Genomic DNA, 15,476 nt, shown 5'->3' on the forward strand with positions numbered 1-15,476 from the left:
CCCCCGAAATTATGACACTGCAAGATCGTGCCCTATAGAATATACAACCTGTTAGTAACTCCCCTTAAAATATATCATTTACAGAAACATAGTCCTTATAATATGTTTCATTCCATTGTCATTTAAACACTGATGTGGCATTGTAAATTCTGAAAAATTAGCATCCCCCCCCCCCCCCCCCCGAAATTTAACCATTACCTAATCGTACCCCTTTTTATTTGAAAAATTAATTAAAAAAAAAACCAAAGTGCACCACATATACCAACACATATAAATCCAAAGAAAGTTTTAAAAGTAACATTCAAACACATAGTATATACCAACACATACAAATCCATACATATTTGAAAACAAAATAAAAACAAACAAATTTAACGTACATATGGTCAATATCAATCATACAATATATATATATATATATAACATAACATAACATATAAATTATTATGCAATCAACAACTACAAAATACTCTATCTATGCTAAATATATATAAATTCATAAAGAAGTAAAATAATTATGTAGAAAAGATAAAACATACCTCAACAACATTAATAATTTCATGATCCTTTCTAGGATATCAGGAATCAAATTTATTGGCATCAAGCTTGGAGCAACACAAGTAAAATATATATATATTAAATTAAAAAAAATACACAAATTTTTTAAAACATATTAATATTTTTCTAACACATATACAAATCAAATACAAAAAAAAAATACCAAAAACATACTTTTTCACAAATGAAAAATGTGTGATATCTCCAAATCCAAAGCAAGGCAGCGACAGTGGTGGCCGCAGACCGGTGGTGGAGGAGCTTGGGACATGTCATTCACCACATAGAGAGATTGTGTTAGAAAATTACATAAAATTTATAAAAAAACAAAAAAAAAAGTGAAAATAAATACCTTTACAGAAGGTGGTGCTAAGAAAAGGGGACCAGTGGTGGTGGTGTAGTGGTGTGGGGGCTCGGACAGAGAGAGAGAGAGGATGTGAACGCTCGGGAAAATGGGGACCGATGGAGAAGGAGCTCGGTTGGGGGTCATGGAGGAGCGGTCGAAGCTGGAGAGAAAAGAAGAAAAAAAACTTATTGAGAAAATGATGGAAGAGGTGCGGGGGAGCCTCTGATATAATTAACAACTTTGCCAGTTCGTTTAGGCTCACTGAGAAATGCTCGTAATGCGTCGACAAAGGGTTACATTGAAACCCTAATCGAAAACGACGAGGTTTCTTTAATGAGATTTTAATGTATGTTTATAGGTTGTGTTTAATTTGGTTTTAATGTATTTTATAGGTTGTGTTTTTTTTTTTTTTTTTTTTTTAGATGTTTTTGAATCTTTGTGGAGGATTAGAAAATATTTTCATGCTTCAAAACAGGTATTGATCTCTTAAACTTGACTTTGTTTTTTTATTTTTTAATATTTCAGATTTTGGGATATTAATACCTAATGTATTTGTTTTTTCATAATGTTAATATTAATTGTGTTCATTATTTACAATATATTATTATTACATAATTTTTTATATTATAATATTATTTTTTACATTATTTACATAATGATTTTTTTAAGTTAATTTTTATTAATTCTTTTTAGGAATCCAGATTTATTATTAATTTTGTTATTATGGTTTAGTAAATTTAATTTTAGTGGTTTAACTAATTTATTAGAAAGTTACTAGTTAAAATTTGAGTTTACTTGTTTTAATGTAATAAATAATTTTGAATACTCTAATCATACCATTTACCATATTTACTAATCATTGTTTAAACTTTTATTGTACAAAATACTTGTTTGAATTTGAAGTGTATGTGTTGAAATTGTTGAAGATTAATTTTGAAGGTGAGTAATAATTACTACTTAATGTTTTACTTTTCTTTTTGATATTATACAAACTATTGTTAGAGGAGTTTGAATATATTAGATATTCATCCTTAGCGAAGTAGGTTCTGAGATAAAATTGTATGCTGCGGAGATAACAGAAGGTTGAGAACATGTATGTCTTAGTGAAATAGGTTCTGCGAACATGTGTTTGTTTGAATTAAACTTATAGGTAGTAATAATTTGGGATATGCTATAGAAATAGAGGAAACTCTGCCCAATTTTTTTTAAGATTAATATATTGATTGAAATTATGCATGACAGTTTTAAGAAAGAAGTCTTTAACTTAAAAGTTGTGTTGTTATGGATTATTAATGATTTCCCAGCATATGGTAATCTGTGAGGGTTAAGCACAAAATATTATAAGGGATGTCCAATATGTTGCACTAACACATGGGCTCATCGTCTGTCGAATTAACACAAAATATGGTTTTTATGTATTAAGAAACATTTATGATCTTGTAACTGCACCAAATCTCGTAGAAGTTATCAAGAAAAAAGTATATTATATTTTATAATTTTTTTTTGTTTAAGAAAAACTATATATATCGTACATAATCATCTAATCTATATTTACTTGTCAAATATGAGTGGTTTGACAAAAACATATTCAGTGTCAAGGAGGACCTACTCCAAATACAAATCAACTAGTTAGCAAGATTGATGTCATTTATTTATGAAGTTTAATTTTTCTTATGTGTAACTTACTAACTTGTTTCATATGTTCTTCTTAATTTTTCTTATGTATGTATATTGAACTACTTATGTATATATATAAATGACATATTTTAATTAGTAATGATATGTGAATGTTTTTCTTAATTCTAATTTATACATTATGTTTATTTAGATAATAATTTATAAAATTACGTATATAAGAATATGTTATAATATAATCATCGAGCGTGAGTCTCAAATTTCTCTCTATCCATGGCGAGGAGACACAAATCTATGCAGAAGCTAGCTAAACAAGATGTTCTTCCAAAGCTCCCTTCATCCAATAATCTTGTTTTGTCTCTGATTGTTGAGGAAGAGTTTGCTAAGGAGGTGGGTGTTGTTGATGAGGAGTAGGGGTCTGAACCTAGGATTTCGAGGTTTCTGTGAAGGGGATAAGCGCATTCGATTGTGCTCCAGCATCGTTGTCATGGGCCACAGAGGTTGAAGAAAGAACTTTCCAAGATTCAGCAAAGGAAAATTTGGCTCGTTTCAAAGAATCTCTTCCTTCCTATGGAGGTTTGCAACTGCAATTTTCTAAGCGTAGCTAAATTGGACTTTGATGAGATTGAAGTGGATCTGTGTGGTGATTGGAGCTAACCCACCATTAGCCATCTTTGAAGGGTTCATGAAACATATTTGGGGCAAGCTTAGTATTGATCGAGTGGCTCATATGCAATCAGGATTCACAATGGTGAAGTTCCGAGATGAAGCTGCACGTGACATGGTGCTGGAATTAGGTGTGGTTCACTTTGACAAGAAACCTGTTATTCTTCGTCCCTGGACAACAGATATAGATTCCTTGAGATCAGTAAAATTAGTTCCTGTGTGGATCAGATTACCTGATCTTGGGTTACAGTATTAGGATGTTAAGTGTTTGAGTGCTCTGGTTAGCACCATTGGTAAACCTATAATGATAGACAAAATTACCAAGGATAGGTCTATGATAAAGTTTTCCCGAGTCTTAGTTGATATGGAAATCGCAGATAACATTCCCCAATTCATCAGCTATCTCAATGAGAGGGGTCAGGTTATAGAGCAACCTATAGAGTATGAATGGTTACCTACCAAATGCCCTAAATGTAAGAAGTTGGGGCATACTGCTAACTCCTGTAAGTTTGATCTTGAAGTTGTCTGGAGGAAGAAAGAGCCTAAGTGCAATATAGAAACTGATCTACTTAAGGGTGTAGATGCAGATGGGTCAAAGCTTTGTAGCTCTGTCTCGCTTCAGCAGAAATAACAAGAATCTCCCCAAGCCTGTGCAAGTCCCAGTGATCTAAGTTGGTATGTTCCGAAAAGAACAGGAAGTGTGAAATTTGCAAAACCGTTCCCAATAGAGCAATCTAGGAATTCTTACAGTGTTCTTCAAGAGAATCAGAAGTTCTTGACTGATCCGGTTATTACTTGTGCTCCGAATGGAACTCTGCAACATCCTGAGTTGGAACGTTAGAGGGTTGAATAGAACGAATTAATAGATATCAGTTTTGGATGTCTGTAGATTGAATAAAGTTGGTATTGGGGCATTAATTGAAACTAAAGTCAAGGGAGAAAAAATTACAGAAGTTATGAATTCTACTTTTGCTGATTGGTTTTATTATAGTAGTATGTATCTTGAACGAAGAATATTATTGATTTGGAAAGTTCATTTGGCTCATATTGATGTTATTTAGGAGAATGCTCAATTTCTTCATTGTAGAGTTAGAATTTGCAGTAGGAATCAATAATTTTGTCTCACCATTGTGTATGGTTCTAACAGTTTGGAGACTAGGAGGTTATTATGGCATGATTTGGCTAACTTGTATTTTCCTATAAAACCGTGGATAATCTTGGGGGATTTTAATGCTGCCTTTGATTTTACTGATAGGCTTGGTGGGAGACCTATCTCAGTGAAGGAGATGGAGGATGCTCAACAATGGTTGGCTCTTGGATTGGTTGAAGAAATGAGGATCATGGGTCCTTACTATACGTGGTCTAATAATCAAGAAGGGGGGACTCGTATCTTTTCTAAATTGGACATGGTCTTTTCTAATGAGGCTTGGTTGGATTCCTCCCCGTTGGCTTCGTCCTACACTCATTGGGAGGTGGTTTCCGATCATAGTTAAATTCTTATCAAGCAAGTTGAAGTTAGGAGGTTGAGGATTAAGCCGTTTCGTTATTACAATATGTGGTCTTCTCATGAGAAATTCAGGGAAATAGTTTTAGAAAGCTGGTCTAAACCTCTCTGTTTTGAGGGCAGTGGCTTGGAAAAGTTAGTTTGGAAACTTATTCGGCTCAAACATGTTCTAAAGAAGTTTAACTGGAGGGTTATGGGTGATGTTGTTTGTAACTATGAGAGAAGTAAGTCCTTATTTCAGCAGGCTCAATCTAATCTGTATGATGATCCTTGTAATCTCAGTTTACTTTCAGCGAAAATAGAAGCTCACTTGGAGTTTAGAAGACAAGAGAAAATCTTTGACAGTTTTCTTCGCCAAAAGAGTAAAATCACTTGGCTTCGTTTTGGGGATGAAAATTATTCTTATTTTCATGCTAGTCTGAAGAAAAGGAAAGTTGCCAATCGGATTGTTTCTTACATTGCTGCTGATGGTACGCTTGTGGAAGACTATGAGATGGTTACTTCTCATTTTCTTCAGCATTTTCATAATTTCTTAGGTTGTGCTAGCAGGGTAAATGGTCATATTGACTCTAAAAGTATTGCAAATGGTCTGGTTTTAGATCTTGATACTCAGTTGGAGTTAATTAAGCCTTTTTCCCATCATGATGTTAAAGTTGCCTTATTTAGTATACACTCTATCAAGAGCCCTGGTCCTGATGGGTACGGGGCTGAATTTTTCAAATCTTTGTGAAAGGATATAGGCAAGGAAGTGTCTATGGTTGTCCTTGATTTTTTTTTAAACAGGTAATATTCCTCACATTTTGAATGATACTGTCCTTGCGCTTATTCCTAAGGTGGTCCAGCCAACTAATGCTGCTGATTTCAAACCTATAGCTTGCTATACTACTATATATAAATGCATTTCTAAAATGCTTTGTGGTAGGCTTGCTGCAGTTCTTCCTTCATTGATTAATCAAAATCAAGGTGCATTTATTAAACATAGATCACTTGCCTACAATGTCCTTATCTTTCAAGATTTGATTAAGGGGTACAATAGGAAAAATAGTTCTCCTCTGTGTGCTATGAAGATTGATCTTAGTAAAGCATATGATTCTATTGATTGGGATTTCTTGGAGAATTTATTAAATGCTCTTTGTTTTCCTAGTAGATTTATTAGATAGATCATGGTGTGCTTGAGGGGTACTTCCTATTCGTTAATGATGAATGGTAGAATTCAAGGACATTTTAAGGGAGGCAAAGGCCTTAGGCAAGGAGACCCAATCTCTCCTATGCTCTTTGTTATTGTGATGGATTACCTTACTCGGATGTTGATCAAAGCTTCTAAGGAGAAAGATTTCAGGTGTCATCCTATGTATAAATCTCTTAACCTTGTTAATCTTTGCTTGGCAGATGATCTTCTTATTTTTTGCAAAGCTAACACTCAGTATGTGCAAATTATACAAAGAGCTTTTGCTGAGTTTAATCTGGCTCCAGGCTTGTCTATCAACCATAATAAATCTAACATCTATTTTGGAGGGTTGTCTGAAGATGCTAAAGCTCCTGTTCTGAAGTGTTCTAATCTGAATGAAGGATTCTTTCCGCTGAAGTATCTAGGAGTTCCACTTAGGCCTACCAAATGTAAGGCCATCGACTATGACATTACCCTCAAGAAGATTAGATTGCGTCTTTATGCCTGGGCTAGATGTAATCTTTCTTATGCTGGTCGGACTCAGCTGGTCCAGTCTGTTTTGTTGGGAATCCGAAACTATTGGATGAGTATAGTTTTGCTACCTCAGAGTGTGGTTAGAGAAATTGATCGTCTTTGTAGAAATTTCTTATGGGATGAGAATAGTTCCTGTAGTAAGTTCCATCTTTCTTCTTGGGAGCATGTTTGTCGTCTAAAAGATTTTGGTGGGTTGGGGTTTCGTGAGGGGCCAGCTTGGAATAAGGTTTTACTTGCTAAATTCATTTGGGCTATTTCTTCTAAGCAGGACCAATTGTGGGTAAAATGGGTTGACTGCATTTATTTAAATGGGTCTAACCTCTGGAATTATATATTGAAGCAAGATGCTAGCTGGTATTGGAGGAAGCTTATAAAGCTCTGTAGTTCGATCACTGGTCCAGTTTTTGCACCTGCTAAAGTGCATGGTAAAATTTAGTTGAGCAAACTCTACACTCATTTTCTTCCAAGGGAGAAAGTAGATTATGTGAGATTTGTTTGGTGCAAACTTTTAGCTCCCAATCATAGATTCATCTTATGGCAGGCTGTCAATAATCATCTCCCCACTAGAGATTTACTTCATCACTGTCATGTGACTATCCTTTCTCTATTATGTTCTATTTGTGCTCAGGTTGATGAGACCCACTCCCATCTATATTTTTATTGTATTTTCTCTAAGATAGTCCTGCAGAAAGCTTATAGTTGGCTGGGTGAGGAGATATGGCCTGATAATTTTGAGGTCTGAAGAGTGCAGTTAGCTAGTTGCAGTGGAGGTTGGGTGTTCCAGGTGGTGGCTGCGTCTCTTGCTGCTTCTATTTATTATCTTTGGTTAAATAGGAACAAGTGTTACTTTGATAATAGCTGCTTTTCTATTTCTAAAATAGATCACTTGATTTGGTTTACTGTAAAAGCTAGAGTGCTTAACATTTGTTCTAGGAAATTTACTTCTAGAGAGAGGCAAATGTTAGAGTTTGTCCATAGATTGTAATTTGTTGGGGGAGTTCTCTGCTCCTACCTTGCGTTGTTCCCTGTTTGTTTGATCAATACAATTTTCTCTTCTTGATCAAAAAAATAGAATATGTTATAATGTTATATTATTATATAAATTTATTTATATAAAATATTGTATTTTATATTAAAAAATTAAATATAATTTTGTATTGAATAGAGAATTGTTAATATAATTTTATTGGTATTAAAAAAAATTAATCCGAAATTAAATTATATGTGAAAAGAAAACAAAAATAATTATAAATTAAAAAAATATTTCTCTGCGGTTTTTTTAACAAAACCGCAATGAAAAGTACTTTTCACTGTGGTTTTGTTAAAAAAACCGCAGAGAAAGAAATTATTTCTCTGCACTTTTTAAAAAAAAAAAACGCAGAGAAAAAAAAAGCACAGTGAAAAGTAGCACTTTTCTCTGTGGTTTTTTCGTGAACTTTTCACTACAAGAAAAAACAGTATTCATAACACTTAAAAAACTACTAACCGGGAGTATTGATAACGCTTCTGAAAACGCTAACGTAGCCCCTGTTATTAAAAGTCTTGTCTTTTCTATAACATTATTCTAATGTTATGTTCGATGTTATCTTAAACTATTCAATAACACATTTTTAGTTGCTATAATATTCAAATAATAACATTTAGTTAGAGTATTTGGTTATAAATTTGAAGCTTAATATACTTTTTGCATAACATTTTTCAATTGTTACATTTGATTATTTTGATAGCGTTTTTAGTTTGTTATATTATATAAATCATAACGATTTGTTACACTTATAATATGTTTCTAAATCCTAACATATTAAAAGTCCAGTAATAAAATTTTGTTACTTTAGTCTGGATAATATATTTTAAATTTTATTGTTATAAGGTTTTTTTTTATTTAAAAGATCTTCATTATTGTATTTTGATAAAAAAAAAATCACAAATTAATCATGAAATATAATTCTCAATATATTGATAAACCATAAGTATTACATTAAACAGTAACTAATTCAAGCCCTGAATGTGACTACTTCATGAGATCTTAGTTCTAACTTAAGTTTGAAAGCATAACATAATAAAGTTTTATAATCTTGAACATTTTTTACTTCAAAAATGAAAAACAGAAACATTACAAGATGCACAAAAGTAAATCATGCATGAAACTTGCTCTATCCTTCAATTCATCATCCTTTGTGCACTTGTCTTTGTTGTGAGTCCATTTGCTTAGCTACAACAAAATTTAAATAATTAATGTTTCAACTTAAAGTTAATACTAAACTAAAAGAGTACATAAAAAAATTTAATTACCTAATTATGACTTTATCAGCTGGCCATGCAATTATACTACCTATAGCATCTTCTATAGTAGATATAACTGTTGAAGGCCTCCACAGAAATGCATCATTCTCTCTCACAAGATCTATCTCAACTTTCATAGCACTAGGCCCAAGAGGAACATGGTGAACCTCATCCTTTGGGTCACTTGAAATAAAATAGTCTTCTGTAATAATTTCTCCAGATCCAATCCAATCTAATATTTTGCATTTGAAGCCAAATGTGTGGTTCTTGACACTCTAACAGTATATTAATAAAACAAATTCAACTGCAATAAATGATTTTATATTGAATATTATATGTTTTAAATTTTATCATTTTCACATAATTAGTATCATAATTACGTGAGTGGAATGAACATGAGAATTTGATTGAACATTGGCATTTGATTGCTCCTCACTCTGAGCAGATGTATTCTATTTACAAGTAAGATAGCAAGACATGAATTCAACATCAAAATTAAAAAAAAAATACAAAAGTAAAGACTAACCTAAAAATTAAACATGAATCTTAGTTGTTATTGCAATTCAGCCACATGAAAATATCCCAAAAAAAATTGAAGAATGAACATAACCTTACCACTAATTCAGCAACATGAAAATTAAAAAAAAAATTGTAATTCAATCTACACTAACTCAGCCACAATACTTTTAATCACTGTCTCTTATTTTGGAGTACCAACAAATAAATAATCTAAGCAAACAATTATCAATGACACTTCAATATAGTTTCAGCATCAAAATACTTACTTGATTTTTCATTAAAGAAACAATGAGTTGCTCCATGTGCTGCATTTTATCTTTCGACTCTTTGCATTGACCTTCTATCATCATCATATGATTATCTCTTTCTGACACAATTTGCAACTTTGACCGAGTAACTCCTCTTCTAAAAGCTCTCATGTATGTATTTTTTTCAGGACCAAGGACTTTTGTGAGGATGTCTTCATTAACACTTGTAGTTAAAGACATAGCATGATCTTTCTTATATTCTTCAACCAAATCCTTCAAAAATAAATAGTATCAATAAATGTATCAAACAAATGAGTAAGTTAAAACTAAAGTCACATGATTTTGAAAGGGCAAGGTGTATACAAAAGCTTTAACCACTTCTAAATGTATCGGTTCACCATTTTTCTTCTTATGTGCTTTGGTACAAACATCAACTCTAGAAGGTGGTGTTTTGGTTTCACTATGGTTCATCTATCAAAATAAAAAAATAAGTTAAAAAGAATATCAAAACCAAATTCTATAATAAAACAACTGTAAATATATTTGGTTTTACCAATTCATCAATCAATCTTGCATAACCTTTACGACTACAAGTGTGGGGTAGTTGCTTTGTCCGTATTTTTTTGTATTTCTCACTTGTAGCCTAAGAATATAAAGTTAATAGAGATATTAACCTATAAATTTCAATCATAAATATATTTGGTTATAAGATGTTAAGAATAAAATACCTTAAACTCAGCACTAATTTTTTCCTTAACAAAACTTTTCCACTCATTCATTGATTTAATATTATGAGGTTTTAGTTTCAATCTTGCTTCTTCATTTGGTTCCTTTGTTATTTTAGTAACTAACCTTGATTTTGAAGCTCTCCAAAGATCTGCCATACTTTTGAATATATAGCTCTTTTGCCAATCTTTGTCAACCTTATATCTTGCCTAGTAAAAATAATGATAGGTTAGTGTTAATGTAAATGAATTTCAACAAATTTCATGTTCATAAATTGAAATAATATATTTATAATGATTAAAATACATACCTGAATAGATTTCCGTAAGACCTCTTTCATTCCTAGAGGAATCTTCCTCCAATCTTTTATCGTTACTGGTACAATTTTTCTAACAAGTGCACCAAAAAATGAAGACAAAGATATTTAGTTGCACCTATTGGTTGTCCCTTTGAGTTAAACTTAACTTCCAAATGACCATCACCGTCTGATGAAGAAGAAGTACCCATCTCCCCTGTGACAAGGAGATCTCTTAAAAATCTATTTGAGGTTGAACAACCAATAGACTCTCCTGAAAAAATAGTGAGACCGCCTAAAAAATAGTGAAAAAATCTATTTTAGTAGGGCCTATAGTTCTCTTTGGGTAATAGGTGCAACAACTTCTTCAAGTAGTTCTTGTTTGTGTGGCAAGTTTTCAACAATTGTTTTATTTGGGTTGTCAGGGATTTGTAGGCGCTGTGATTTTCTTGTGGTTGTTGGTGAGATGGCATGGTCATTTGTATGAGTTTCAAGTATTGGTTTGGTATTTATCTTTTTCTTTGAAGGACTAATTTCCACTTCAACCACTCTTTTAAGAGATCCCCTAGTGTTGGCTGTCGGTGAAGCTAAGAATGGAGAAATTAGGTCATTAGCAGGTGGTCTCACTATTTTTTTAGGAGAGTCTATTGGTTGTTCAACCTCAAATAGATTTTTAAGAGATCTCCTTGTCACAGGGGATATGGGTACTTCTTCTTCATCAGAAGAGTCATCTCTTACAATCATTCTACGTCGTGTCTTTTCCTTTGGAGACACATCCTTAGTATATCTCTCTTCAACAACCTTATCCATTTCCAAATTTAGTCTAAAGCTCTTCCTCTTTTCATCGAGGAGTTTAACTAATTTTCCTATAGGTATGTGCTTTGGTCTCTTTCCTTTTGTAGATGGATGTGGCATATCTTGTACTTGGCAAATTCTTTGACTAGTTTCTTATCAACTGTTTCTATAATTAATATGAATTTTGATGAGTCTCAAAAGATCATCATATATAACAGCAACATATTATCAATTATCAGAAGAAGAAAAAACTTATAATAAAAGTCAGAAAGAAAGAAATAAACAGTCATTCTTGGCAGCAAAGAAATAAAATTTCTAAGTGTATGACAAAAATAAACACCATCATTCTTGGCAACAAAAACAAAAAAAAACTCAGAAACAACCAATTAATGAGCTGAAGTATATTCATGTGATTAAAAAAGAAAGTATCAATATATTCAGTAGAACATTACACATCAACCAAGACTTAAATATAAACATGTTAGCACCTAACTAACCTTGCTCCAATCCTTGGTCTAATTGTAATATAGAATGAAACATTATCATTCTTTGCAGCAAAAAAATAATGACACATTATCATTCTTTGCAGCAAAAAAATAATGACACATAACCAGCCAACCAATAGAAAATTCACATAGCAATAATATAAACTGAAATTTCCATTGATTACAACTTTAAATGTCAAGTGCAACATCTTCTACAATTTACAAAACACACACAACAATAATCAAACTAATATACCCTCACAATCATCTCTAACATATTGATCATCTTCCACTACATTATATAACCTAGATTCAGTAACTTCAGACATTATAGGTGTTGACGCGGTTTTTCGCCAACAGGAAATTAAGAAGATAAGAGAAAGGGATTAGTGCTTATGTTGAACCGAAATAGATGAATGATCTTGGAAATCGAATGGTGACACAAAATATGTTTTTTTAGGAGGTTCAAAGGTTAAAATCCTTCTACTCCACCAGTCAATATTATTGCTATATGCTGGGTATTCTTTTACAGGGTATTTTTTACATAATAGAATCCAACCCTTTGTAACTCCCAGGGTCTCCATATTTATAGGAGAAGGCGCCTGGGAGTTGGTAAGAAGGTCATCCCGTGACCTTCTTACCTATCATGTCAACTCTGTGACATTCATGATTAATTCCTAAACTTGACACATAAGTGTGGTCAAATCAATAGGTAAGGGGATAATGGGTCGCACAGCCAAACCCAGTCGTGGGTGTCTGAATACGCACGTTCATGCTGCGTGTCCGAGAAGTCAGGGATATATCAGACATGTGATGTCTAATATATGCACGTTTACCTTGCGTGGTTGACTTTATAAAAGGTCACAGCCTCCAACTCTAGCTCGTACCACGAGCTGGATGCTTCCCTCGACCTATGCTCTTCAGAGTCCAAACTCAATCTATTCTTGGCGAACCCTTATGTTATCTCGAACTGAGGAGGTAGGGCCTTTCTATGGCAGCTCCGGTCTTGGGGATGTCCACGTGGTAGACATGATTAGGCCGACTCTCATAATTAGGTCGTGTCTCAGCTTGCTAACAGCCCGTGGGAAAACCAGGGCGTACAATAGGCATGAATTCCTGCTCATCATAATTTTCCATGTCATAAAAACCTCTAGGGGGTGCCCTAATAACCACATACCAATTGGAAGAATCATGTTCTCTTGAGTAGAAGACTTGTTTAGCTTGTGATGCTAAAATAAAAGGGTCTCTACCAATAGACCATTGACTTTGGTGTAGATTAACTAAAGTAAGACTATCCTCCACCCTAACACCGTTGGGGACATTTGCCCAATCACATTTGAAAATTGGAATCTGAACTATGTAGTAATTTAACAAGATTATCTCCCTTATAACCCCATAGTATGAAACTAAATTAGGAACTTGAGATACATCTTTGGCACTAGATCTACACATAGTTGTTGCTTCAACTGAGACAACACTATTCTGTGTGGACTTCTCAATGTCATGTATATGGAATCTTTGACCATTGATAATATATCCAGTGTAAGAAGCAGTATGTTTTCTGGATCCATATGCTAGCCATTTCAACAAATCAGTTTCATCACAACTTGAGGAATGCATAAGAACCTATAAAAATAATAGTATGGCACTATTAATTTTCTGAATGATATTAAAACAACTAATATAACCACTATTAATTTACCTTTTCCTTCATCCATGTTGAAAAAGTTTGTATATGTTTCTTCCAAAGTAATCCACTATTTCTCTCATATATTTTGTTTGTTTTTTTCAACTCATCTAGGTGAATCCTAATTTATAGGACCAATGAGTTAGTATTACTACATTTTTAATATAAAAAATAAAAATTTCTAATATCACACACTTACTCTAGAAAAAGGCTCCACAACAAATGTATTTAACAGAATGTATTGATGTGAAATTTCTAACAACTCATCTGTCAATATAATTTCTTTCCTCCTAGAAATTGGATGACCTTCAAGTATCACATCATTTGACCACTCTTCATTTCGACCTTCTTTTGTGTTTAGTTCAATTGAATGGTCAGTGAATTCATTACAAAAGCTCACACACTCTTCTGCAAGATAACACTCCGCAATACAACCTTCAGGCCTTGCTCGATTTCTGACATAATCTTTCAATATCTTCATGCGTCTATTAATCACACAATTACTCATCATTAATAGAATGTCCATGTAAACTAATAAGAATAAACAAAACAATTAAGTTTTAGTGATTCACCTCCCAAATGGATACATCCATTGAAATTGGACTGGTCCACATAGTCGTGCTTCTCGTCCGATATGAACCACTAAGTGAATCATGACATCAAAATATGATGGTTGACAGAATCTCTCTAGTAAGCATAAAGTTTCAATAACATCATTTTCTAATGCCATTATGCTTTCTCTATCAAGAACACGTTAACATATTCGATTCAAGAACATGCATAATCTTATTATAGCATCTCTTGGACCCATTGGCATCAATCCTTTTACAGCCACCGGTAGTAATTGTTGCATCAAAATGTGGCAATCGGGTGACTTAAGACCCATGAGCTTGCATTGTTCCATTGAAACACAATTTCGAATATTTGAGCCATATCCATCAAGTACTTTCAATGAGAACAACCTTTTACAAAATAATTCTTCCTCAAGCTTTGATAGTGTGTGTAAAGCTGCAGGAAGATAGGTTCTAGTGCCCTTCTATTGTGGGTGTAAGGCACTCCTAATACCCATATGTTGCAAATCTAAGCGAGCTTTTAGTCCATCTTTACTTTTTCCAGCAACATCTAGCAATATATTACAGATGCTTTCACAAACATTTTTCTCTATTTGCATCACATCTAAATTGTGAAAAACATACCATTCCTAAAAAAATTGCAAGAGAAATAACTAATGAAATTCCTCCAAAGACAATAATTTACAGAAATATCATTTATAGGAATAGTAAGAATGTGCTAACCTTCCAATGACGTAACTGAAAAAATATGGATCACTTTTTCCACATTTCTTTTGAATCATCTTGTTTCCTTTTCTTTGAAGTAGACATTCCCCAAACATTCACAAAATCTTTAAGGTGTTTAGCAATTGTAGTCCCATTCATGATTCTTGGCGGATTTCCATGCTCTTCTTCTCTATCAAACGAACTTCTTTTACTCCGAAATGGATGGTCTTCTTGAAGAAATTTTTTATGACCTCAATATGACAACTTCCCACTATGTTTTAGCCACTATGAATGAGTACCATAACCACATAAGGGACAACTGAAACATCCCTTATTTTTACAACCAGCAAGGTTCCCGTTTGCTGGAAAATCTTGGATTGTCCTCATCAAAATGGCCCGCAACTTGAAATTTGTATTGTACAATGCATCATGATCATCAACTCCCTCATTCCATAATAATTTCAAGTCCTCTACGAGAGTTTCTAAGTATATATCAATATCATTCCCAGGTTGTTTAAGTCCTGGAATTAACATTGATAATAAAATATTCTCCTGTTTCATGCATAACCATGGGGGTAAGTTGTACATGACCAACAATACAGGCCAAACACTATACTTAGAACTCAAATTACTAAATGGGTTAAATCCATCTATAGAAAGGCCAAGTCTAATATTTCTCTCTTCATTAGAAAATGATGGTCATTTATCGTTGACTAGCTCCCATGCTGCTGAATCCATTGGGTGACACATTTT

At 33.2% G+C, this 15,476-nt stretch overlaps 1 protein-coding gene across 1 annotated transcript; it reads left to right on the forward strand.

Annotated features, from left to right (window-relative positions):
• Positions 1-4,755: 4,755 nt before the first annotated feature.
• Positions 4,756-5,866, forward strand: LOC133806344 (uncharacterized). The gene is made up of 2 exons (XM_062244457.1): positions 4,756-5,371; positions 5,490-5,866. The coding sequence occupies exons 1-2, from the start codon at positions 4,756-4,758 to the stop codon at positions 5,864-5,866; spliced, it is 993 nt and encodes a 330-aa protein (XP_062100441.1).
• Positions 5,867-15,476: the final 9,610 nt, after the last annotated feature.

This window comes from Humulus lupulus, chromosome X (genome assembly GCF_963169125.1).
Source record: "Humulus lupulus chromosome X, drHumLupu1.1, whole genome shotgun sequence".
NCBI classification, from domain to species: Eukaryota; Viridiplantae; Streptophyta; class Magnoliopsida; order Rosales; family Cannabaceae; genus Humulus; species Humulus lupulus.

Coding starts and splice junctions, on each gene's coding strand:
- LOC133806344 (XM_062244457.1), top strand. CDS start 4,756: ATGTGGTCTTCTCATGAGAAATTCAGGGAAATAGTTTTAGAAAGCTGG. Junction 5,372..5,489: donor TGTTAAAGTTGCCTTATTTA/GTATACACTCTA, acceptor TTTTTTAAACAG/GTAATATTCCTCACATTTTG.